The sequence below is a fragment of the Camelus ferus genome, chromosome 7, assembly GCF_009834535.1.
Source record: "Camelus ferus isolate YT-003-E chromosome 7, BCGSAC_Cfer_1.0, whole genome shotgun sequence".
NCBI lineage: Eukaryota > Metazoa > Chordata > Mammalia > Artiodactyla > Camelidae > Camelus > Camelus ferus.
This window is the reverse complement of record NC_045702.1, coordinates 73,677,923-73,705,265: the sequence shown is the minus strand read 5'-3', so window position 1 is coordinate 73,705,265 and position 27,343 is coordinate 73,677,923. Positions and strand designations below refer to the sequence as shown.

Here is a 27,343-nt window from a genome sequence, read left to right as displayed (position 1 = left end):
AAACTATAAATGCAAAATTTGTTACTCTTACAGAGGTGGTGGGGAAGGAAGGGGAAGAGTGATTAAGGAAAAGTTTAAGAGGGATTCAACGAAATCTTTTTTATTTTTCAAAAATCTGAAAGAATATTGCAAAATATTAAGATTTGACAAAAGTGGGTAGAGGCCCCATGGGTTTCATTACATTATACTCTGTACTTTTTAATGTGCTTGAAATATTTTCTAATAAATGTGGATATTTAAAAAATGTAATTCTATATCCATGGTCAATTTGTAGGAAGTAAAATGTTATTTTCTTTTAAAAAGAAATTGTTTGAATCACATTACTTCTTCATATTGCCTTTTTCATATACTTTAGTTGCTTCATGTACATGAGATCTTCCTTGATTGTCACTACAATTGGGAACTGGTAATCTGGTGCATCTCGTTAACACTTTTTCTCCTAAGATTTGTTACCCTTGGATCAGAAACAAGTAAAAAATATAGCAATACCTCGATATTACTTACTGAACAGGTGAGAATGCATGTTTATTAATGTTATAAATTGATGCCTATAATCTATACATTAAACTAAAATGTTTTCATTTATTTCAAGTTTTTCAGGAACTTGTGTTACTAAGACCATTTGTGTTATAGAGCAAAACTTGAAATTTGATAGGGCAGAAGCCTTTCTTCAGTGTTTCTGCCTTGAGACAGACTTCAAATCTAATCTACTGTTTTTATGTCCCATTTTCATTTGACAAGAAGGAAGTACCATTTGTAGAAATGATGGATTTTTAAACCATTAATGAGCTATGTTTGCCTTGCAGTGTGGCAGAGCCATATTTGAATAAGCATAAATTTTTATTCAATAGAAAGGATAAAGCATAATTTTGATGGTTAACTTTATTTTGTATGGTTTTGTTTAAATATTTTCCTTACCATTTCATAGGAATCATTCAAACAAACTTATTGCCAGTGAACTTGCTGAGTGTTTTGTCAGGAATAGTTTGATTTTTAAAAATTGTAACCCTCTCAAACCAACTCAAAGGGAAAGGGGAGAGCAGCACACAAACCAGTTGATTCACTTTACTACAGTTATTATTTATCGTCTGGATTGGTTTGACTCTGGAACTAAAGTGTTTCAACTTTTACATAGTGACATCAGTGTTCCTTTCTTCTTTCAGCTTTTAATTACTTTTGAAAAATTTTAAAAACAGTTATTTTCTTTTTATAAAATAAGTTTATTATAAGAAATTTGGAATATACAATTAAATATGAAGAATATTAAAATCACCAGTAATAACCAGAGAACTACCATTAATATTTTAGTGAATATCTTTCAGTTCCTTTTAAAAATTGTTATAATATAAAGTATATTTGTTTACTTTTTTTTTTAATAAAAGATAAACCTCTACTTGAAAATGGAGAAGAAACCTAACAAAAAAGAGGAACTGACACTAGTGAATAATGTTTTAAAACTGGCTACTAAACTGCTGAAGGTAAAAATGGAATTGAAAGTGGGCATAATGTAGAATATGCTGTTCTGATGTTATGTCTTAGTTTTTTGTTTGTAGATCCTACTTTATATTTGGTTTTCATGAATAACCAAGTTTGTTTCCAAATTATATTTGAGCACAGTTGTGTAATTTACATTTTATTTCTCATTGAAAAACTAATCAAAGTAAGCCAAATTGTTTCATTTTGAAATTTTAATCACTTTTGAAAATTTAAGACTTTTCATAAATGTTTAGAGTATTGTAGAGGTTGGTATCTTTGGAAATTTTTGTGTCCTAGAACTTAAAGTAGATTTCAAAAAAGATTTGATGTTATTTTGGAAAATTTTTTTCATTTCTCAGAGTAGTCTTCTGCTTGATCTGAAGCTTAAGAAGTAGTAATATATAATCATTATAATAAATACATATCACCAATAAATATTTAAATTTTCAAAGCATTGTTGGTAACAAAAAGAATATAATTTTAGTATGTCTGATCTCATAATAATAACTCTTTGGAGGTAATTTAATAAAATATTTTTATCACTGCTTTGCAGTGTTAGTAATGCTTTTCTTAAAAGGAAAAAAAAATTTTTTTAATCTCAGTTTCTATATCCAACTGAACGTATTTCTGAGAATTATTTAAAAGTGTTCATACAATAGTATGAAATTAGTTGTGTCTCAATGTTATGGTTAATTCTTCAGTGAACTAAAATGTATTGACTGAAATGTATTGAACTAAATGTATATAGACTGCACCTCATAGCATATTAGGTAGGCATTGAAAGGATTCAGAAACCTACCTAGGTGAGGTTTTTGATACATAAATATTGAGAATCTTCAGAGTATAGGCACTGTGCTAGACAGGAGAAGGCTAGAAAGATGAGACTTGTGAGCAGCTTCAGTTGCAAAGTAGAGAGAAACAAAAATAGTTAAAATACAAAGCACACTAGTGTGATCCTTTTTGATTATACATAGTCTTTTAGTTGAAACCTGGGACTTAATGCAGATTGCTCCTTCTCTCTTACTCTTCATAGCCAAGAGATTCTCAGGCCCATTGACTCAGACCCTCAAATATCTTTCAGTTCATCCCCTCTTTCCTATCGATTTTGCTCTAAGGCACCCCATCTTCTCTTACTTGAGCTTTTGATACACTGAAGTCTTAAGGCATTCTTCCTTCTGGTCTTGTTGCTTTTAAATCTTTTTCATATGTACATCTGATATACTATACCCCCAATTAAATTCCTTTAGTGCTAGCCTGTTGACAAAATCTGCCTAAAGAATGGCCCTTACCTAAGTAGCCAGTTTTACAAATTCAGAGTACTTCTTCCTTTGCACTTGGGCTCTAGCAGTGCTGAGTAACCTGTAGCAATTCAAAGGTGCCATGTTCTCGTGTGTCTTAGGGGATACCTTCTCTCCTCCACCCACTTAGTTTCAGGAGCACCTTCCTGAATGGCCCACTGCCTTTTATACATACCTTTTTTGTGAGACTTTTATGGTTGAATTGTTTGTTGGCACGTCTATTAGATTGCGAGGTCCTTCAGCACAGGGACTGAAACTTCATTTCCTAGAGCCTAGCACAGAGCCTGGCATATTATAGAACTTTAAATGTTTCAATCAATTAATTAATGAATCTTTGTATTTGAAAATTGTTTCAAAGGGGCATTTTTATATGTGTATTAATATTGGCAGAAAATTCAGCTAGTTAAATTTCTAATTCTGCAAAAAGATATCGTCCTCTTTCGCTTCCTATTCTTATACTAAAAAAATGTTCTCTAACCTTGTAGCTGCTAGACCAGTCCTTGTCATTCATTTGGAATAGAAACTGGAGTTAACAAATTTAGGTTACAGAGTTCTTTCAAAGGAAGTCACTTTCTACTAAAAAACCTTAAAGTGTTATTTGCTTATTTCAAGTTTAACCAAGTTTATTCTTTCTAAAACTGTCATGATTTGTAACTGTTTTTTGAAACAGAGTTTTAAAAAATCCTCATTGCATGTTGCCCTGAATTAGTTTAACTGATAGTTCTTAGTGAATCTGGGCTCATGGTTTTTTTCTCTCTGCTAGGAATTGGACAGTCCCTTTAGATTGTATGGGCTTACAATGAATCCACTGCTTTATAACATCACCCAGGTTGTCATCCTGTCAGCTGTTTCTGGTGTTATCAGTGACTTGCTTGGATTTAATTTAAAGGTAAGAGCTTGTAGGTATTTTTTATTTTTTAGTGCACTATTACATTTTTGTAACATTTATTTCACCCTGGGCACTCTTTTGAGATTTCACATGCACAGTAATGGAGTCATTTTGATTATGTTGTATATAGTTAGTGAAAATAATTTCACATTTAATTTCAAAGAAGGATAAATATTCTTGGTTTATAATACTGATGGAACTTCTAATTTGGAACAATACTCATTACAAGTAGAATTCCTGTGTAGGATAAGTGAGGAATTTATTTTTACTCATATATAATCTGAATCTAATTTAGGTGATAAAAAAGAGCCCTATTTCTGGTTTCGATCAAAGTTATATTATTTATGTATATAGCAATACATACATCTTCCAACATGTGCAATGCTGTTAGTGAATAAGGTGTAGAATATTCATATTAAGAAGTAATATATGTATATTGCCACTTCCCAGTAAAAGAAAGCAAGAGAAATCTGATTTTCACTTTTTCATTTGTTTAAGATAAATTTTTCTTGAAAATAAAAGGACAAAGATATTTAAAATAGTAGAACCAATACTTGTTTCTGAATGAAATTTAGATAAAAACAGCATTATATAATGTAATTTAATAAATTGCAATATCAAAACTGGCTCTAATGGTCCCTACTTCTATTATTTTTTCACTAGCTGTGGAAGATTAAATCATGACAATTCAGAGAAAAGAAGATGTAGCCTCTTTTCCAGAATAAGAGTACCAACTAAGCTGCCTGAAAGCAGTCACTGACTCTTTGCTTCAGGAGTCTCAGCTGGGAAATTGAAGTGTTTACATCAGACTGTCTTGTGCAATTCTTATATTTATTTCATTTGTTCACTGTTTTTTACATTTATTTTAGTCTTTATATTTTATTTTTATCATTGATGTACTTAGTTGTTGAAAGGGTGATAAAACTGATATCCAGATACTTGAGATCCTGGTAATTGCTCATAAATAATTGACAAAATAACAAATTGTGAGATTAGAAGCCATTGCTAAACACTGTTTCTCCATCAGTGCCGTGACTTGCCTTACTTGAGGAAAATTTCTTTAATTTGGAAATATTGCTTTGGACTCAGCTGAACACATGAAGTATTTTCTTCAGTAAATCAAGATCCAGTCAGGGTTTCTCTTGAATTATTTTGGAACAATACCAGAATCTATACTGATTAAGCTGCAGTTTAAGCACCCTTCAGTATTAATATATATGATATTACACAACAGGTCAACAAGTGCTCTTTGATGATAAAACTCTTAATAGAGCAATAATTGTAAATGGTTATCATACTGTAAGATATTTTGATAAAAATTAACTAGTAATAATTGTATTTATTTGAAACACTGGGCTGTTTGCACAGCTCCAACTGTGCATGCTCAAAATGTGCACTTTTTAAATTGTTACTTTAATGCGTATCTTTATATATGGGATATGTTATAGTGTACTAGGGCATGATACGGTATCCTTTTGAGTGAGGTATATACTCATCTCACAAGTGAAGTGCCTATTGATATTACTAAAGTACATTATGTTTACTTAAGCAAAATAATTTTCTTCCCATGGTACACTATAAGTGTATGCTGTTCATACCACATTCAAATGAACAACTTAAGAATAAGGTTAAAAAATGAATAATATATTCTTCTGATTACTAGTTATAAACCTGTATCCAAATTTTCAGGGAAGACAGCTATAGCTTGCAAATTCTATCCTCTAAACTTAATCTGGTACACCTCTTCCCTCAACCCCCAATTGTATAAGGGCTATTTTAGATGCTTTTACCCTAGAAAGTTAACCCTTCCTCCGTAAGTAATTTGCCAAGTGTCCAAATGAAAACTTACCATGTTGGCATGTTAGGTAAATAGGGCAAATATGATGGTATCTTACATTGGGCCATGATTTTAAGTTGTTATATTTGTACAATCAAAAAATTTTAGGAGTTAAATGAAACATGAAATGTTTTTGCAAACTTTTTTTTTTAACTGGGTGTCTAGTTTCTAAAACAAAATTTATTTGAAACAATCTAGAATTATCTTGGTGCAAGGTGTATCATGTTGAATATCCTCATTTTTTTTACCATGTTTTAGGGTATTTAAAATTATTAATTGTAAATAGTTTATTTGATTGGTGCAGTTTTAATCTCCAAATCATAATCTTAAGATCAGGAATGTGTGGAGAACAGAGCCACGTTGTAGTATCACTTTGCTCTCACCATTCCTTTTGATCAGCCTCAGTTCAGTGTAGTATATTTTCTTTCTGTAGAAAACAACAAAAGCATTTTGTTTTATTTGCCTATGTTCTAATATGTTTAATAATGACCAAAGTGCATTCTGAGTTTTTCAAGGAATGTATTACTGGAGCTTTAAGAACATACTTATTTTCTCCTGTGAAAAATTAGGCTTTGTCTGGTATGTTTTTTCTTCCTCTATTGTCTAATGTTGAAGTTGTTTTTAGGAATTATATTTTATAAACTTTTTCAAAATAAGGTACATACCTATACAGAACTTAACATTTTGCACAGAATATATCGAATATATTTTGAGAAAAAAAGTACAGCATCAGTTCTGTTAGGAATGAAAAAAGGAAACTATTGTATCTCAAAAAAAAAAAAACCTATTTCAGAATGGAAATATTTTTGAGAAAAGTAGGTGAGTAAACTGGTTTAGGGAAATGCTTGTTTTTGATTGAAGTTTATTTTACTTAGAGTTGGGAGTTGATTTACTGAGTACAGTGTACCTCTCAACAACATATTAATAATATGTGAAATTATGTCACTAATGTGGGCAGCAGTAGAATACTAAAAGGAAAAAGGTGTCATTTTAAGTAATTTCAGAACATTAATGGAACTGTTTCCAAAGCAGAAAAATTGACATTGCTGCCTTTAAGAATACCATGAATGTAAGAAATTTAAAGGAAATTGTAACATATCACATAATATAGAAAAGGCAGTTGAAAGAATTGTGGCAGATGTTGTGTGTTAACTTCTGTTTCTTTGCCACATGTGTCGTATTTGAAAGTTTGAGCAGCAAGTTTAAAATAAAACATTCTATGACAGTGTTAAATTGGAAGTGGTTTTTAAATTTTTTTTCAAGTCTTACACATTTCTATAGTAATTTTGTATTTACTGTAGCATAAACTTTAGCTATAAGTGCTAGATTTGAGGGGAGTGGGGATAAATTTTTTAAAACTTGGCCAGCACTTCAGATTTTGTTATGATTCTCCGAACATGAAGGAAGAATACATGCACAGGCCTTTCATCACCAAAATGCTATGACATCATTAATGTTTGTTTGCTTGTTTGTTTGTATTTAAATACAGAAAACTGGCTGTAGCCTGGGATATTAAAATTCATTGTCAGAAGGATAGTGGTGTTTTCAATCAAATGACTTTGCACGTGAACTCAGCACGGGAGAGTATGGCCAACAATAAGATCGGTAAGCATTCTAGTATTTCTGTTATCTGATTGGTACAAATGTTCATAGAACTTAATCAGGAACTATAAATTCAAGCACACTTTCAAACTTACTTTAAGCTTAGAATTGGCTCTTTTAATGAGTTTCCCTTCAGACTTAGAATTAGAGCAATATGACTTGCTATATCACTTAGAACAAAAATTCTCAACCTTTTTTTCTGCCAAGCCTATATGAAAGATACCATAAATGCTTATCAATTTTGTTGGTTCCCCATGGTGCTTACTTCTTGAGGAGTAGACTGTGGGTCTAGGAAGGTGGTACAGGTATAGTCAAAAAAGTATTCCCTAGGTGATTTGGAAAGTTTGTCTCATCTGTCACTCCTCATCACCTTGAGAATTACTGTCTTAAGATAAGGAATTTTATAGAATGTCAATTCTATGAGATGTTAACTGCATTTACCACCATATTCCTAGCACATAAAATAGTGCCTAATCTACTGAATGAATGAATAAATGAATGAATGAATCAAATAGAAGCAAAGACACCACCTAGTCTAGAGTCCTCATTTTACTAGATAAAAAAACTAAGGCCACAAAAGAAGTTAAGAAGCTTGCCCAAGGTTCCACAATTAGAACACACACTCTCCTTTATTCCCCTTGAAGGTATATTCTGTAATAGCACCTCTGTACCTCTTGACTGATCAAAATACTTAATAATGGGAAAATATTCTGGACAGAACAAAGATATTGATAAATCTGTCCATATTTATAGTGAGGTCATATATGAACTAATAAGCTTTTGGCAATAGGAAAAAGTCAGAATTCATTTGACAGCTCCCTATTCAGCTGTCTGCAGTGTGGCCTTTTGGAAAGAACACATACTTTGAAGCTGGACTTGTTTATGTTCATAGGCAAATTACTTAATTTCTGTGAGTTTGGTTTTCTCAGCTGTAAATTACTGACATTTATACCTATTTTACAGGGCTATTAGGAGGATTAATGAGATAGCATATGAAAAGCACCTAGCACAGGGACTGACATGTATTTGTTGTACAGAAAGATTGGCTCTCCTTCCCCTTCAAATGAGTAATGGCCTAGGACAATTAACAATTTCTAAGCTAAAGCATTTATATTACATAAGATACCATATGCATCTCTGCCAAGTAAGAGACATAACTAAGAATTATGCTTCAAATAAATTATCATATGTAAAGAATTCTTTTACAAGGAGTTGACGTTTAATTCCTTTTCTTCATAAGCAAGCGTGATAAAATGTGGAAGGGAAGTTTTCTCATTCTTTTGTTTGCCTTCATATTGTATTCAATTATGAATAATTTTGCTAAATTCTCAGGTGCATATTTCATTCATATCTTTTCATTATTAAATCTCTATCGCTCACTAGTAACACCCATTTTATCTTTTATCTTCTGCCGGGTCTCAACCCTCAACTTTAAGTTGTCTGCTCCCTGTTCATGCTTTGAGTTGCTGAAGAACATCTGATTTGACTTTCTACAGATGATGCTCATCAAGATATTACTGGAACCTCTGAGTTCTTTATTTGGCAATGTTTTTTCTTTAATCAATCATTTGTACACTTATATGTTCCCTACTGTGGCTCTTCCAAACCTCATTTATCATCCTGAAAGCTCCTAATCCCTCTCATACTATAACTATTAGCATTTTTTCCTTCTAACTTAATGGAAAAGATAAATATCATGCATGAATTCTCCTCCCTTCTTCAGTTCTGTGGAAGAGATGTTGCTCTCTGAGGGCAGCTCTCCAGCAGTACTCAGGGTTCTGTTCTTGCCCTCCTACAGGATACCTCCTCAGTTTTCCCCCTGCTGTCATCTTCAGCCTTTTCCTTTTCCAATTTTTTGTTATAAACCATTTAGATTTCAATGCGAGGTGCTTGCATCTAGAGTATGAGAGCACTGTTTAATGTTTATAGGTGGATGGAACCACTCTATACTAGATGGCACTCTGAGAGCTTGCCACACTCTCAGCCCTCTTCTGAGCAAAGCAGGAATTTGCTTCTTTACATTCATCATGCTTCATTGGACTATATCACTTTTCTATCTCAGCCACAGCTGAATGGGTCAGTGATCGGTGCCTGGGCCTAAAGTAGCCAGCTATTTTATGAGCCTCAAGGAACCCAGGAGACCAGCTGGCACAAAAACTTTGCCCTGATGGAGGTATTTCGTCCTTGGCAGTGACTTGGTGACCCAGTCAAAATCTCTGTTACTGCAAGTTTGAGTCAGGACACAGTGTAAGCAGAGAGAATTGCTAGAAAAGCAGAGACCCCAACGAAGCCGTGAATTAAAGCAAACCCCTGAAGTAAAAGGAAGTTAGTGAGAGTGGACAAGGGAGAAGAGACTAGAAGAAAATGCCCAAAACTGTCAATGGTAGAGACACTGAGTGATAGCTTAGCTGGCTCTGCTGTTGGATCATTCAAGCTGGTCTCAGACTATGGTAGCTTCATCTTGTGTCCTGAATCATGAGGCCAGTTGTTACCATTTATCCCTATGACAAACTCTTACCTCCTCAAGTAACCAAAAGATGACAGTCAGCCTGGACAAACCTCACATATTTGGCTGGCTGTTTAATCTTAGGCCATTTTACTTCCCTAATTGGCTCTCCCTCTGTATCTGTCTTCTCATATGCGTTTTTAAGTGTAGTGCTTGGCTATCCATGCTGTCTATCCTTTCAACACTTTTAAGCCTTCTATGTCTACAAAATAGTTAACAATCTCAGGGCTAAGGGTTTTGCTTGTTCCTTCCTTTTTATAATGTCATTCAATTCTGTGTATTCAACAGTGATCTGAAATTTAAATTAGTGGCTTGTTTTCTTTTTTGTCTTTTAAAGCTAAATCAAACTCTTTGTGCTAAATTTAATCATTGACTTTCTGTAGATATTTAATAATCTCCTTGACAGGTGTTCAGGAGTTTGGAGTTATCTTTGTCAAATTCTCTTGCAAATTTTGATCAATTATTTATATATGGGAATTTCTGGTTTTCCTTATCTTGGTATTAAGAGGTATGCTTTAAGGCAAAATAGACTTGTTGCCAAAGGCTCTGACCAGTTTGTCTCCCTTGAGATATATATACCCAGTTGCAAATGCATTTACTTGTTTTTGCCTGGAAATGCAAACTTTGAGCTGGCCACTTTCCTTTCTATTTATACCCTTGCTCTCAGCCAGAATTTACTGGGTCAGATTAGTGGTGCTGAAGATTCTTGTAACACGAATTCTACTGTTTGGGCGAAGATGTTAGGGTAAGAAGTTAGTCTAGCAAATATGAGAAACAGACCAACTACTTACAAAATTGCAGTTTTATTCAGTTTTTCTTCATTCATTCTATGAATAGTTTTTGAATATTATGTGCTAGGCACTGAGCTAGGATATAGAAATTAAAATACAGTTTGTCTTTTCATTTAAAGGAGGCTACGAGGTCATACAGTCATGCAAACAAATTTTAGCTTGTGGAGTGTACATGCTGTAATGGAGTTGCCAGTGTAAGTGTCACATGCAGGCAGTTCAGCATGTCTGGAGAAGACGATGTGTAAAGGCAAGGGATAGAAGATAATGCTAGGAGATGACTTTGTGAAGCCTAGAATTTGAATCTTATTCTAAAGATTAGGACTGCCTAGTACAATTCTGGCATGTCATAGTTGCTTGGTGAATACTAAACTGAGGTACCACCTTCTTTACTTGGACACTTAATGAATGGCACTAGACTGAAAATTAATTTTTTTAAGTTAAAATTTTAGTCCATGTTAATTTCTATTCTAGAATTTTTATGTGATTTAAAAAAAAACTGACATGGCACAAATTTGTATCTAAGAGTATGTAAAATTAAATTGACTTCAATTTCTTTCTCCGTATTTGGATGATAGAGTTAATTTATAATTATTTGCAAAGTGAAATTTTTTTTTTTTTAATTACAGAGTAGCAGAAGTCATCTACACTCTAATGGATCATGGGTTCTTTGCAGCATGTGTATGACCTTGGGCAAGTTACTTGACCTCCCTAATCCTCGTCTCATGAGATGGAAAGCTGCTGCTGCTGGAGCATGAATTGGTCCTTGTGAGTATGAAGTTGGAGAAGGTCTGTGTAATGGGCATGAACCTCTGCCACCCAGCATTAGTTTCTTTGTCCTTAAACTAAATCTGGCATTGAGATTTAAAAGACTATCAAGAATTCAATATGTTATGTTTGCAGGAGCTCCTCTTCCTGGGATTGATACAAAAACCTAGGGGATTCAGCTAGTACCTGGAAAATATGGAAGTGGCCTGTCTGTATTCTCTAGTGGTAGCTATTCCTCCATCCTGGTGCTTCTGCCTGGCCAACACTCCTATGCTTTTGGGTGCGGATGCTCCAGCCAGCTCAGAGATGCTCCCCTTAGAGGTCTTCCCCTGCTGACCCTAGGCTCAAGATCCTCACCTTTGCTTCAAGGCACCAGATCTCAGCGCCCCTCTCCTTCCACACATGCCCCATAGCTGTGCTCCATTGTGTGTCTGTGTTGCTGGTGATTAGGTTCTTGTCTTGTTGCAGAAATAATTCAGAGATGAGACTAGGAGGTCAAGAAAGTACAGTGAGGATTTATTAAGGGATAGATAGTACGCTCTCAAAGGGAGAGCTGACAGGCTCAGGTGAGCAGCTGCCCTGAGTTTCTTTGGCAGGTTGGTTACATAGGGTGTAAAATGAATGGGCAGAATATTCATTGAGGATGGGAGGGTTTGGGGTCGTATTCCCTGATTTTCATCCCAGCTCCACCTTCCCAAGGGGAGGAAGGGTTTTTGTCTTTATTTAGTCTGGATCGGAAGTGTCATGGCGTCAGTGCATAAGGAGTACTTCCAATCTGCAAGGCTAATTTTATGGAAATGAGGGCATAATGAGCAAAAGGTTACATTTGGACGCTGGAGATTCCTGCCTTTTTTCACCTTTCTTTGTTGATCTCCAGGCCACTTACATCCCCAAAATGTATGACCTCTTATTAGTCTGGAGGTTCCTGCTTTTCTCTGTCTGCCCAAGGACCCCTGTTGTTTACATGATATATGGTTTCCTGCATTTGGCCTGTGCCCCTCCTTTCTTGCCCAATTCCTGCCATTTGGCCTGGTTTGCCTTTCTCTGCTCATATCTAGCTAACATTTGCAGACTTTCTGGGGGATGAGCCCCTCTCCCAGCAACTCCCACCTCCACATTTTCCACTAGATGCTCTCAATCCACCAGATTCCCAAGCCAGAGCCTGGCTGAGGAATTGCCTTGTGGGCCTTGTTTTCACCCTTGAAACTCCAAAGGCAGTGATAACCCGTGGAGGGAAGGAAGTCAAGCTCAAAATAGGATTGTATGACTATCTTCTTAGAATAGTGGAGGGAAAGAGATAACTCATTCTTTTGAATCTCTTTCAGCAGCAAATATCCCAAATAATCCTACCAGTTAGGGAAAGTGCTTAGTTTGGTGCCTGGCATATAATCATCTCACCACAACTATTAACTATTAGCATTATTATTTTTATTAGCAACCCTTTTGGATAATAGGCAAGTGCTCAGAGTGATATCAGTAAATTAAAGAAATTATCCAACTGGAGAAACTGCAGCTGTCTAAAGAAATCCAAATTGTTAAAGAAATTAAAAATAAGGCTTTGGGATAAAGCACTTGGATTACTCAATGTGGAAATGAAAAAATGGAAGGCTTATGTTTGTCTTTAAGCATGTGACAGCTTACATTGAAGTCACCTGTTCTTCATCAACTTCAGGATTTAAAGCAACAGATAGTAACTTGAATTATGTTGTGAGATTTTAGATAGTCGCACACGCAGAAAGTATCAAACAAAAAGTATCAGTTACTTACTCAACACAGAATGTAAGTAGAAGCTGTGGACACCCCAACCCTAGAGATGCTCCAGGCATCGTGGGGTTCATCCACTTGGAAAGAAGGACTAGCTTAGTTGATGCATTGGGTCCTCCTCAACATGATGATTCTACATATCAGTGAGAATGATACTGTGTAAATTTTGTCACTTGGTGAGTGGTCCTGAAAATCGTGTTTTCTCATCTGCAATGGAATTTTTTTTTTAATCTCAGTTGAACATGCAGGAGTTGTGGCATAGAGGGAAAGTCTTGCTCTGAGTATCAGGAACCTAGGTTTGTATCTTTGCTTTTAGGCTGATTTCCTAGGTGACCTGTAGTAGCCATTTACTCTCTATCTGAAAAAAGATGGACAGAATTAGAATTACTTGATCTATTGAGCTTTATCATTCTGAGACTTCTTTCTTTATATTTTGTTCTCTATTACTAACGAGCAGTAGAATTAAGGATCCTTTTATTCTCAGAGAATAGACTGTGGTTGTAATTTTCTAATATAAATACTTAAATTTTAAGTACCTATTTTCTAAAAAAAGTTAAAAGATTTTGTTATGGAGAAATTTAGCTGCCCCACTATTCCAGCAGAAGTCTGTTTTAATCAGTTCTAATTTGAGGGAATCTATTTTCCATGGGACAGGTAACTTACCATGACCCATCTCTTTAACAAACTAGACTTGCTCACTGCTCCCAAGTGATCTTTCATTTGTTGGGGGTTGGTAGGATTAAGCAATCACACTTTTAAACAGCCTTGTTTTTAAGCCAAGACCCTCTTCAGTTTCACGTTCTACTAATTTTTTAAAATCAGTCTGTCTTGATTCAGCCATTTTACCATATGACCACGGAGTTAATCAGATGGCATCTCATTAGTAGGCCCTTATCTTAAAACTGGAACCGGAAGTTTCTTTTCCTATTGATCTTCCACTCATACCTAAAATGTCCCTCACGGTGGCAACTCTTTTCTTATTTTCTATAGATTTGTCTCATTCTAAATAGGTAAATCTCAGGATTGGGAGATGGGATCCTTGACTGATTTCCATTTCCTTCTTCCCTCCGTGCTCCAGTCCCTAGCCAGGTACTAGACTCTGAGTGCCACCTTGCCAGAGAATGACAGAACCTCTGCACTTGGCTCTTTGTGCATTGTTTAGTTTGACCTTTTTACCGACTTACTTTTTCTATCTTCTTTAAGCACCTTATTAAAAGGTTAGATAGGCATATAATATAAACCAGCCTAATTCTGCACCCATAATGGAACAACACATCTGTGTGGCTAAGGTGTAAGATGGTCTCTGAAACAAAGTCTGTCTTACCATTTTTATATGTTCCAAAACATGTAATGGAGGTCTTTGAACATACATACTCACCAAAGGGGAGATTTAAGAGGAAGCAAAACAGAGGAAGACCAAAAGTTTTACTAAGATCTTGTGTGATGTCTTCATGATGACCTCAACCCTAGCTGCCTATTAGACTGACCTGGTCATTTAAAAATAAAAAAATCAGGAAACAAAAAACTGACATCTTTGTCCCAAACCTAGAGATTCTGAGAAAAAGAAGGTTTTTTTTTTAACCCCCTCCTATGAATTACTCTTGGAGAGTTAGAATTGTTATTCTTAAAACATTGGTCTGTATAATCAAAAACATTCAGACAGTGATGAAGATGTTGTCAGTGGATACATAATTGCAGAAGCTAGAACAAATGTGTCTGCTATTTTGACAACTTAAAATTTTGTGCAGCTAAATAACGTACTACTGTTATCTATTTTTTATTAGTTTTTTGGCACTTCTCCGGAGACCCCGTTGATCCCTGTTACATGCTGACAGCACATGTAAGTAATACTGTCCTTGCCTCAAGGACTTGAAGATAGATGATTATGTTCAGACAGACTATGTCAGCTAACGGGTGTCAGTGACATTTTGCCCCCTCTGCTCCCCTGAGTGCTCATTCTGTGGTGCACAGGTTCGGCAAGCTTTTAGGTACTTTCTTTCAAGAGGAAAGCATAGCAGTTTGTTGTAGAAATTGAACTGATCCAAACTACCTGTCAAATCTAGTCTCTCATATGGCATGCAGACGGCCTTCCTCACTTTGTCACAGATTCTTTATGGTCAGCAATGTCACAAGAGTTGCCTACATCTTAGTTGATAATTTAACTCTTCTAAAAAATTGAATAATTTAAATCCACAGTGTGGTTCAGGACATTCTAGGAGTTCTCAAGACTTTTTCAGAGGTCTGCAAGGTGAAAGTCATACAGGGTGAGAGACCCATCAAAGTGTAATATGGACCAGTGGATTTTAATGTAACCCTATAAAATGTGTAAGGTTGGTTTTCAGATTCCACCCTGTGATGCTACCTTTAAGAAACCTTGTGCCAAGTTTTGGTGTAGTATCAAAGAAGAATATCCACTATTATCAGAAAAGGCTAGTAAAATATATCTCTTTTGCAAAAACCTATCTGTGTAAAGCTGGGGTTTTCCCAAAACATATAACCAAAATACATTATCAAAGCAAATTAAAGAGGTACATATAAGGATATAGCTATCTTTTTTCTTTGCTAGCATCTTTGTTGAAGTATAATTAGCATTTGATAAACTACACGCGTTTAAAGTGTACAATCTGATGGGTTTTGGCAAAAATGTTCACCACAAAACCTCAGTATGATCAATTTAATGCATTTATCTGTCATCTGGGTAAGTTTCCTCATGCTCCTTTGTATTCACTCACTCTTGGACGTTTCAGTACCACCCCTGCCCCATCCCCAGACAGACACTGATCTGCTTTCTGTTACAGATTAGTTTATCCTTTTTAGAATTTTATATAAATGAAATTGTATTCATTTTTTTGTCAGACTTCTCTTTCACCCTGCTTAATTATTCTGATATACATCCATGTTGGAGCATGTATCAATAGCTTACTCCTTTTTTGGGCAAATTGTATTCTATTGTCTTGGTATGTTGCAAGTTGTTTATCAGTTCATCTTTTGAACATTTGGGTTGTTGTTTCTGTTTCTGACTGTTATAAATGATGCTGCTATGAACATTTGTGCATGATTCTTTGCTTAGACATAAATTTTTATTTCTCTTGGTAAATACTTAGAAGTGAACCCCTGGTTGTATAGTAGGTATATGTTTAATTTTTGAAGGAACTGCCAGACTGTTTTCCAAAATGGTACCAGCAGTGTATGAGAGTTCCAGTAACTCCAAATGCTTACCAATACTTTCTCTTTCATTTTTGACATTCTAGTAGGTGTGTAGTATATCTCATTGTGGTTTTGATTTTCATTTCCCTAATGACTAATGATGTCGAGAATCTTTTTTTCTCATTTTTGTACCTTTATTGAAATATATTTCACATGTCATAAAATTCATCCATTTAAAGGATACAGTGTAGTGGGTTTTGGTGTATTCACAGAATTGTGCAGCAATTACCACCATCTAATTTTAGAACATTTTCAACATCCCTGAAAGAAACTCCATGCACATTACTAACCATTCCCCATTTCTGCTCCCTTAAACTCCACCTCAGCTTCTGGCAACTACTAGTCTCCTCTCTCTCTCCAAGAATTTTCTTCTGGGCATTTCACATAAATGGAATCATACAATATGTGGTCTTTTGTGTGACTGGCTTCTTTTACTTACCGTAATGTGTCAAAAGTTCTTCCATGTTGTAGTCTGTATCAGTACTTCCTTCCTTTTTATTGCCAAATTGTATGTATAGATATATAACGTTTTGTTTTTCTATTCATCAGTTGATGGATATTTAGGTTATCACTTTTTGAATATTATGAATATTGCTGTGAATATTTGTACATATATTCTGTGGATGTATGTTTTAATTTTTTGGTATGGGCATACATTTTCATTTCTCTTGGGTATATACCTAGGAGGAGAGTGGCTGGGTCATATGGTAACTCCATGTTTTTCATTTTCAGAACTGCCAAACTGTCTTCCAAAGTAGCTATACCATTTTACATTCCTACCAATAATATATAAGGATTCCACTTTTTCTACGTCCTCTACAACATGTATTATTGTCTGTCTTTTTAAAATTTGGGCATCTTTTTTTTGTGCTTATTTGCCATTTATATATCTGCTTTGGTGAAGCATCTGTTTTAATCTCTTGCCCATTTAAAAATTGGGTTGTTTTCTTATTGTTGTGTTTTGAGACTTCTTTATACATTCAGGATACAAGTCCTTTATCAGATTATAGATTTTACAAATGTTTTCTTTGAGTCTTTTCCTTCGTTTCATTCTCTTAACAGGTTTTTAAAAAATTTTTTGGAAGAACTTTTTGATTTCAGTGAAATTCAAATTATCTGCCTATTATTTTGTAGATTTTGCATAACCCACGTTCACAAGGATTTTGTCCTGTGTTTTCTCCTAGATGTTTTAGGGTCTTAGGTTTTACATTTATGTGTATGGTGCATTTTGAGTTTTCTTTTTTTAATAGGATGCAAGGTATTGATCAAACTTCATTTTTAAGATACGAATATCTCATTTCAGCACCATTATTAAAAAGACTACTCTTTACTGAATTGCCTTTACACCTTTGTCAAAAATTAGTTATCTGTATATGAGTGAGTTTATTTCTGTGTTCTCTGTTCTGTTCCATTGCTCTCTTTGTCTGTCTTAATGCCAGTACCACATTGTCTTTATTACTATAGACTTATAATAAGCCTTGAACTCAGGTAATGAAAGTCCTCAAAATTTGTTCTTTTTCAAAGTTGTTCTGGCTAAGACTTTTTTTTTTTTAACATTTTTTTTATTGATTTATAATCATTTTACAATGTTGGGTCAATTCCAGTGTAGAGCACAATTTTTCAGTTATACATGAACATATATATATATATATATATATATATATATATATATATATATATATATATATATATATATATTAATTGTCACATCTTTTTCTCTGTGAGCTACCATAAGATCTTGTATATATTTCCCTGTGCTATACAGTATAATCTTGTTTATCTATTCTACAATTTTGAAATCCCAGTCTATCTCTTCCCACCCCCACCCCCTTGGCAACCACAAGTTTGTATTCTATGTCTGTGAGTCTATTTCTGTTTTGTATTTATGCTTTGTTTGGTTTTTTTTTTTTTTTTTTTTTTTTTTAGATTCCGCATATGAGCGATCTCATATGGTATTTTTCTTTCTCTTTCTGGCTTACTTAGAATGACATTCTCCAGGAGCATCCATATTGCTGCAAATGGCATTATGTTGTCGGCTTTTATGGCTGAGTAGTATTCCATTGTATACATATGCCACACCTTCTTTATCCAGTCATCTGTTGATGGGCATTTAGGCTGTTTCCATGTCTTCACTGTTGTAAATAATGCTGCTATGAACATTGGGGTGCAGGTGTCATCCTGAAGTAGGGTTCCTTCTGGATATATGCCCAGGAGCGGGATTCCTGGGTCATATGGTAAATCTATTCCTAGTCTTTTGAGGAATCTCCATACTGTTTTCCACAGTGGCTACACCAGACTTTTTTATTTCCATATAAATTTAATATCAACTTGTCCATTTCTAACAAAATAACAAAAATAAAAAAACCCTGTTGGAATTTTGACTTGGATTGCATTGAATCTGCATGAACAGTGTATCTCTCCATTTATATAGCTCTTCTTTAATTTCTCTCATCATTGTTTTATAGTTTTCAGTCTACAGGCCTTGCATGTTTTTTTTTCTTTGTCAGATATAACTTTAAGTATTTCATTTTTGGATGCTATTGTAAATGGTATTTCGGATTTTAAATTTCCAATTATTTGTTACAACAATTATTTGTTGCTAGTACATAAAAATACAGTTGATTTTTGTTTATTAGTCTTGTATTCTGCAACCTGGCTAAACTCATTTAATAGTTCTAAAAGCTTTTTTGTTGTTGATTCTACTGGATTTTCTGTAAAGCAATGTGTTGTGGGCCAAGACAGTTTTACTTCTTCCTTTCCAATCTGTACACTTTTGGTTTCTTCTTGTTGCCTTGTGGCACTAGGTAGAAACTCCAGTAAAGTGGTGAGTGAAGCCTGCCTTCCTTGTTTCTGACACTGGGCGAAAGCATTGTTTTTTCACCATTAAGTATGTTAGCTGTAAGTTTGTATGAATGTGCTTTATCAGGATGAAAAATTTCCCATCTATTTCTAATTTGATAAGTTTTTATGAGGAATTGATGTTGGACATTATGAAATATTTTTTCTACATTTATTGAGATAAGCATGTGGCTGTTCTTTTTTTAGTTCATTAATATGAAGAATTATAATATCTGAATTTTAAAAGTTAAGATTAACCTTGCATTCTTGGGATAAACTCCACTTGAATCATGATGTATTATCCTTTTGTTTATAGCAATAGATTCAATTTACTAATATTTTGTCAAAAAGTTTTGTATTTGTTCAATGAGAGATATTGGATTATAGTTTTCTTTTCTTATATCTTGTCTGGTTTTTGGCATAAGTGGTCTCATCAAATAAATTGGAAAGCATTCCCTCTTCTTCATTTTTTCTAGAGTAGCCTAGTGCAGAATTGTACTGCTTCTTCCTTAAATGTTGGGTAGAACTCCCCAGCAAATCCATCTAGGCCTTGATTCTTCTTTGTTATGAAGGTTTTAAGCTATAAATTTAGTTATTTAGTAGGAATAATCTTTAATAGCTTGTGTCTTTCAAGGGACTTGTTCATTTTATTTAAGTTGTTCAATTTATTGGCATAAAATTGTTCATCATTCCCCTTATTATCTTTCTAATACCTGTGGAGTCTGTGGTGATATCCGCCTCCCTCATTCCTAATATTGGAAATTTATGTATTCCTTTTTTCCTACTGGTTAGCCTGACTAGAAGTTTTGTTGTAATTCCAAGAGCCTGTTTTTAATTTTATTGATTTTTCTCTATTTTTCTGATTTCTATTTCATTGAGTAATATTCTGATCTTTAATTCCATTCTTCTGATTTTTTCTCCTCTGGCAGCTATTTATAGTCATGGGTTTTTAACCTTCTTTTCTAATGTAAAAATTCAGTGCTACAAATTTCTAAATACTGCTTTAGCTTCATCTTACAAATTTTCATATGATTTGTTTTCAATTTCATTCAGTTAAAATGCTTGCTAATTTTCCTTTTGATTTATTCTTTGATCCACCAGCTATTTACAAGTATTATTAGTTTCCAGATATTAGGGATTTTTCAGATAATTGTTCTGTTGTTGATTTCTACTTAAGTCCACTATAGTCAGTGAACATGCTTTGTATGATTTGGATTCTTTTAATTTTTTCTAACACTTTTATTGTGGTATAGTTCCTGTATAGTAAACTTCACGTATTTCAGATATACACATAGATGAATTTTGATAGATGTATACACCAATGAAACCACTGCCACAATCAAGATGGCTAACATTTCCATCACTCCACAAGAGGTGAAATTTTTGAATTCCCAGTTTATCCCTTCCCACTTGCTTTAACCCCTGGTATCCATAAGTCTGTTTCTGTTATTTAGATACATTTGTTTGTGTCCTTTTTTTTTTAAATTCCACATATAAGCGATATCATGTGGCATTTTTCTTTCTCTTTCTGGCTTGCTTTACTTAGAATGATGATCTCCAGGTCAATCCATGTTGCTGCAAGTGGCATTGTGTTATTCTTTTTTATGGCTGAGTAGTATTCCACTGTGTGTGTATCCAGTTGTCTGTTGATGAACATTTGGGTTGTTTCCTTGTCTTGGCTGCTGTAAATAGTGCTGCTGTGAACATTGGGGTGCATGTGTCTTTTTGAATATATTTTTCTCTGCATATATACCCAAGAGTGGGATTGCTGGATCATATGGTAAGTCTATTTTTAGTTTTTTAAGGAACCTCCATACTGTCCTCTGTACTGGCTTCACCAATATACATTCCCACCAGCCAGCAGTGAAGGAGAGTTCCCTTTTCTCCACACCCTCTCCAGCATTTATCTTTGTGTACTTTTTGAATGATGGCAATTCTGACTGGTGTGAGGTGACATCTCATTGTAGTTTTGATTTGCATTTCTCTAATAGTTAGTGATGCTGAGCATCTTTTCATGTGCTTGTTGGCCATCTATATGTCTTCTTTGGAGAGCAGCCAGGAATATGGCCTGTCATGGTAAATGATCCATGTACACTTAAAATGTGTATTCTGCTATTGTTTGGTGTAGTATATGATAAATATCAGTCAAGTCAAATTGGTTGATAATGTTGTTCAAATTTACTGTGTACTTACGAATTCTCTGTCTACTTTTTGTATCGGTTGTTGAGGAAAGGGTGTTGAAATCTCCAAATATAATTGCTTTTCAGCTATTTCTCTTTTCATTTCTATCAGTTTTTGCTTATTTGATTTTGAACTCCTCTTATTAGGTGCATACATGTTTAACCCTTGTTATGAACCCTTGATAAATTGACCCCTTTATCATTATGAAATGACCCTCTTTATCCCTGTTAATATTTTATGCACTGAAATCTACTTTGTCTAATATTAATGTAGCCACTTCAACCTTCTTTTGGTTAGTGTTAGCCAAAGATAGCCATATATTTTCCCATCCTTTTACTTTTAGCTAATTTGTGTCTTTGTTTTTAAAGTGACTTTTTGTAGCCAGGATATAGTTAGGTCTTGCCAATCCAGTCTGCTGATCTTTGTCTTTTAATTGAGATGTTTAGACCATTTACATAAAATGTGATTTTTGCTATGGCTGAGTTTAAGTCTACCATGTTGACATTTGTTTTCTGTTTGTCCCATCAGTTCTTTGTTCTTTTTTCTACCTGCTTTTGGATTGATCTTTTTCAAGGCCTTTTTATCATTTTTGTTGGCTTATAGCTATTTATTTTGTTTCAGTGGCTGCTTTAGGGTTTGTATTATGCATCTTAAACTTACCACATTCTACTTTCCATTGATGTCATATCACTTCACATATAGTAAAAGAACTCTTTAATAATGTACTTACCTTTCTTCCCTCTGAGAATTTGTGCTATTGTTGTCATACATTTTGCTTCCACATATGTTATAAATCCCACAGTACACTGTAGTTGTTTTTGCTTTGAGTAATTGGTTGTCTTCTAAAGATATTTAAATGATAAAAAGAATTATTTATATTTATTGACATAATCACCAGTTCTGGTCTGCTTTATCCTTTGTGTAGATCTAGATTTCCATCTATTATTCTTTTCCTTTTACTTGAAGGACTTCCTTTAATATTTATTCTAGTGTTGATCTGCTGGTAATAAATTCTTTCAGCTTTTGTATGTCTGAAAAAGTATCTATTTTGCCTTTGTTTTTTAAAGATATTTTTATGGAATAAATATTTGTAGGTTGGTAGAGTTTGTTTTTCCAGTTCCATTTGTCCTCTACCTTTCATTATTCATGACATGGAATCTACCATCATACTTACCGTTTTTCTTCTATATAGGATATGTCTTTTTCCAGTTGCTTTTAAGGTTTTTCTCTTTATAACAAAAAACTAGTTTTAAGTAATTTGATTATGAAGTGACTTGGTGTGGTTTTGTTCATATTTCCTGTACTTGGAGCTTATTAAGAATCTTGGATCCATGGGTTTATAGATTTCATCGAATATGCTTCCATTAAAGTCTCTGCCATTATTTCTTAAAAATCTTTTTTCTGTCCTTCATCTGTTTTAGGGACTCCATATATATGTATATTAGGCTGCTCAAAGCTTTCCCACATATCACTGATGCTCTGTTCACTTTTTCTTTTCAGTCTTTTGTCTCTCTGTATTTCATGATTGTTTTAATTGTGGTATCTTCAAGTTTACTAGTCTTTTCTTTTTCAGTGTCTAATCTGCCATTAATCCTGAATATATTTTCCATAAGAGACATTGTAACTTTTCTCTCTAGAATTTCAAGTTGTCTTTTACTATTATATAAATCCATATCTCTGCTTAACTTGTTCAGTCTTTTACTTTGTTCCTTGAACATATGGAATATAGTTATAATAACTTTTAATTTCATTTTTGGTTTAGTTTCAGTTGTTTGAGTTTTCTGCTCATTTTAAGGTTATGTTTCCCCACTTACTTGTATGTCTGGTAATTATCTATTGGATACCAGGCATTGTGGATTTTACCTTGTTGGGTGCTGGGTATTTTTGTATTCCTATACATACATATTCTTGAACTTGGTGCTAGGAAATGATTAAATTACTTGGGAATAGTTTGATTCTTTTGGGTCTTGCTTTTTAAGCTTTTAAAAGCAGGGCCAGAGTAGTGTTTAGAGTTAGTTTCAGGTTAATTTTTCCATAAAGCTGAGGCATACTCTTTGGAGTATTCTTTGAGGCCTCATGAATTATGAGGTTTTCCACTCTGGCTGGTGGGAATAGACATTATTTTCAATCTTACATACACTTCCTAAACTTTTCAGGTGACTCTTTCGTTAGCTTTCAGTAGTTTTCTTACAGGTGCTCTCTGATCAGTTCTTACCTGAATACTTGAGGGGTGCTCTCTGAACTCTCTGGAATTCCCTCTCTCTGTAGCTCCCCCTTTTTTGCATACTTTAACCAGTTTGACTTATCCACACTCCAGCTTTATCTCCTCAGCTCAGGAAGACCTCCAAACTTTACCAGGTACCCCTCTTGGCACTGCTGCCTGGAAACTCTCCCAAAGCATTAAGCTTGGGCAATTGTACTGTTCATCTCATTTGTTTTCCATCTCTTAGAGATCATCGTCCTTTGATTCCTGATGTCTTGAGAACTGTTGTTTTATATATTTTGTCCAGTTTTTTAGATGTTTCAAGCAGGAGGTAAATCTTATTCCTGTTACTCCCATCATGTTTGGAAGTAGAAATCCCAGACATTTTCTAGAAGCCAGATATTAAGAAGATTTGCAAAATTTGAAAGTTCTACTCTTTAAGCCATTTTTTGTTTGTTTTGGAAAATATGGTTTCTATAAAAATATTTAAGTTAACATGTAATTGGTTTATTAGCATTATCTTTAAGTGAATTAGCAAATAAAATATTAAAAATTTTCTGTTTTAATTTTGAATATGGTAAATATTGATAGCTGTTTATTACTCATGTAAACAAAAGGTCTTTGGTTTCAGTGATTTTTAAGAATGTAAAGTAATTCTAAGGACAGGAAGTCTGAGAACAGTTGATCTAAATATAGTGAAGTGGTTTATTGTGGGTTGCCTAAACCTAGAAGTTGGGTAACCCTGGTGCTGGGGAGGGCATGGGTACAAAGATGAGATGACCCGTAAACATACAGAAGAAGGAAGAAGAACAGTACAAGCAGAATTTAAGAAGTCACATGGCTCCCAGGAGACACAGAGAGTATTGTGGCTTCCTCATTTTCCAGCTGCTCTCTAGGCATTTTTGAGCCCCAGTTATCCCTCCTGCCCTTAGGATCTTTCAGATAGTACTAAAAATAAATTCCATCTTTTTTTCCTTAAGGGAAAAAAAGAAACTGGAAGGAAAAATTAAAACACTGTGTTAAAATCAACTACATTTCAATTAAAAAAAAAAAAAAAACCCACTACGGTAGGCTTAAGAAGAAGACATTTTGGAAGTCCAGGATCCTTTTGGAGTCCAGAGATTACAGTCCTGTGACAAAGGCTGATACAGTTCATGATGCTCAAGTGGAGGCTAGCAGATCCCGTGTCTGGGGTGTGGAAAAGCAATCCCTAGTTCTGTGGTTATTTTCAGCGTGCTGGTTGTTAGTTCATTGGCATACAGTGTTCGGAGAACCAGGATTGTCCCTCACCTTCCTGTCTAATCTTGGCCACACCTTTCTGGGACTTAGTTTCTCCACACCCACAAAGTGGCAGTCGGAAAACTTTCTAGGTTTTTGTCTGCAGGTGACAGCAACCTACATCAAATTAGCTTAAGCACAAAAGAGCATTTATTGACTTATTTAACTGGGAAGCCGAGCTGAGCTAGTGCTGGCTCCAACATAATTGGATCCAGGTGTTCAAACTGGCATTGTGGCTTCATACTATGTTCTCTTCCCTCCTCCTTTTCCTTTCCATTTTCTGCCCATTCCTTTCGGCTTACCTTTGTTAGCTTTGTTCTCCATTCAACCACAGAATAGCCCCCAGACGCTCTAAGCTTATATGGACGCTTTGAGCTCATGAACCCAGAGATTGAAACAAATGCACTCTCTCCAAGCAATCACAGACCCAATCCCTTGGAGACTCTTTCATTGACTTTACTTGGGTCACATGCTTATACTTGCAACCAATGACATTAGATAGGACTATGGAGAACCTGCTTTGGCCAGACTGGGTTATGTGCGCACTCCTTTTGCAGGTAGAAGAGGACAAAGTTGCAGCCCCATCAGAACCACATAGAGAGTGAGATGGGGCAGCTCAGTGACCAGAAGGGTGCTGGGCAGACTGCAGCCTGCACCCTCAGGTGTCATCAAGTGAAGCAAACTATGTCTGTCTATCACGTGTTTATGATTTAAAAAGAAATACAGCCATGTGGCTAGTATAGCATTTTTGGGAATTTGACGTTTTCTTCTGAGTCCCCCAGTTCTCTCTTAGTTTCATCCTTTCCTATTGCTTTTCAAGTATTTCATCTACATGGTTTAGATTTCATCTTTGCCTCTGAGGCTTTTTACCAACTTCTGTCACATCAAGAATGGAGTCAGCTGCACCCAGAGTGTTCCCACTCAGTGATTTTCATTCCTGCCAACACATTCGTGCTTTCTTTTAAGTTCACATCTTTTCTACCTGAATCTTTTCCTTAATCTTGGTGTGTAACAGAGATGTAGAATCAGAGTTGGTACTAAAAGACTACAAATCAATAAATAAGAAATGAGGAAGATCTTTAAATACAGAGTCCTCATCAGATTTAACTTTCAGTTGAGTAATTACCTCCCAGCCTCTTTGGGATTGCAAAATAAAGTGAACACATAGGTGAAGGATTTATTAACAGTGCCAGAGATGCTTAGTATGCAGGACACATTCTGTTGTCTCTGAAGTGGCAGCCTCTAGTAAAAAGCTCTCTCCACAAATCCACTGTGGAATCTCATTCCTATGTTTTTCTATCCAGAAGAACTGAACAAAAATGTAGAGTCTGAATTTGTTTACTCATAAAAATAAGATCTGTAGTGTGTTTTTAGTCATATTTTGGAATGCAGCTCATCACCTACATGTTATATTTAGATTGGTACTATCAAAATGAAAAGGTAACATGCCAGGTGGTTATTATATTCTAGAATATTCAAGCAAAGAAATTTGCATTTGGAATTAAATATAAGATCCCGATCTTCCGTAGATCCAGCTAAGGCTCACAGTTCAGTTAGACAAGAATCTGGCATTCACTTGTGTGTGTGCCTTTGAATGGGTGGGTTTCTGGAGAGAGAAACTCCAAAAAGTTAGCCGAAGATGGCTCTGGAGATGAAAATATGAATGATCTTAATTTTCTTTTCCGTACCCTTCTCAACCATTCGTATTTTCTGCACTGAGCACATACCACTTTCACAATAAAAATAATTAAAAAAAAATTACATCTATGCTGAATTGTGAAAGTTCTTGGAATATACCAAATTATACTTAAGCAAGATATAACTACTGAAGGAACCGACTGACACCCCGAAAACTCCTTGGCTTGAACTCTGTGTTGGGCAGTCTGATTCTGCCTTGCCTCTGCAGGACGGTCTGTGGTCCCAGTGTGGTCTAGCGTGTGTACCTACCTCAGGACCCTTCGCTGTGCCATTAGGGCTACAAGAGACCTGACTGCACCAGCACCTTCAGGCCTCTTAGGACAAACCCACAGGGAACTCTGGAGCTTAAGCTCAGGTCTCCAGTTCCTAAAGTTTCTGATTGTGTCAAAAAGAAGAGAATTTTCTCCCAACTTATGAGAGTGAGGGTCAGGGTGGGAGAGCCATAGGCACACTGTCCTGAAAGCAGACTCATAACTCCCAAGCCCTCTCAAGCATTTACCTAGTCAATACTCACCATGCGCTCGCAGGACCAGTTGCTCATCCCAGTGCCTGCAAGCTCAGGTGTCAGGTTGGGACAGTCTCTGCACAGCACAGCTGCAGTGTAGTAGCACTCAAATCTCTGACCCACCCTGTGGGAACTGCTCTTTCTGACTCACAGTCCACTTGTTCAAGAAGAAAGTCACAATTAGAAGCCTGCAGAGAGACCTGATGACCCACCAGTAGCATCAGGCCCCAGTTAAGAAGGGCATGCATGGGCCTTGAAGGTGGTAGGCCTGGTGTGAGTCCGGCTCTCACTCAAGCAGAGGTGAGATCTTGGGGAAGCACTTCCCCCCGAGACTTAATTTTCTCATATAGAAGTGAGTAGTTTATTAGAAAGGTTAGCAGAAATAAAATGTGGGTGAAATGTTGGCAATAGAAATTGCTTCATAAATGACAGCTTTTAGTATAATTATATGCTAAATCATGTTTACAGAATGATTTCAGTCCCCTTCCAGCCATTTCTATCTGAC

At 35.2% G+C, this 27,343-nt stretch overlaps 1 protein-coding gene across 12 annotated transcripts in view; it reads left to right on the top strand.

Annotated features, from left to right (window-relative positions):
• PHTF2 (putative homeodomain transcription factor 2) overlaps positions 1–27,343 on the top strand; it is a 171,924-nt gene that overhangs the window by 102,293 nt on the left and 42,288 nt on the right. For all 12 annotated transcript variants that reach the window (XM_032484145.1, XM_032484144.1, XM_032484147.1 and 9 more), the window contains 6 exons: positions 356–511; positions 1,383–1,478; positions 3,538–3,663; positions 4,327–7,105; positions 11,026–11,164; positions 14,713–14,768. In XM_032484145.1, the coding sequence (XP_032340036.1) occupies positions 356–511; positions 1,383–1,478; positions 3,538–3,663; positions 4,327–4,347 (399 nt within the window). In that variant the 3' untranslated portion in view covers positions 4,348–7,105; positions 11,026–11,164; positions 14,713–14,768. The remainder of the gene's footprint in view (positions 1–355; positions 512–1,382; positions 1,479–3,537; positions 3,664–4,326; positions 7,106–11,025; positions 11,165–14,712; positions 14,769–27,343) is intronic.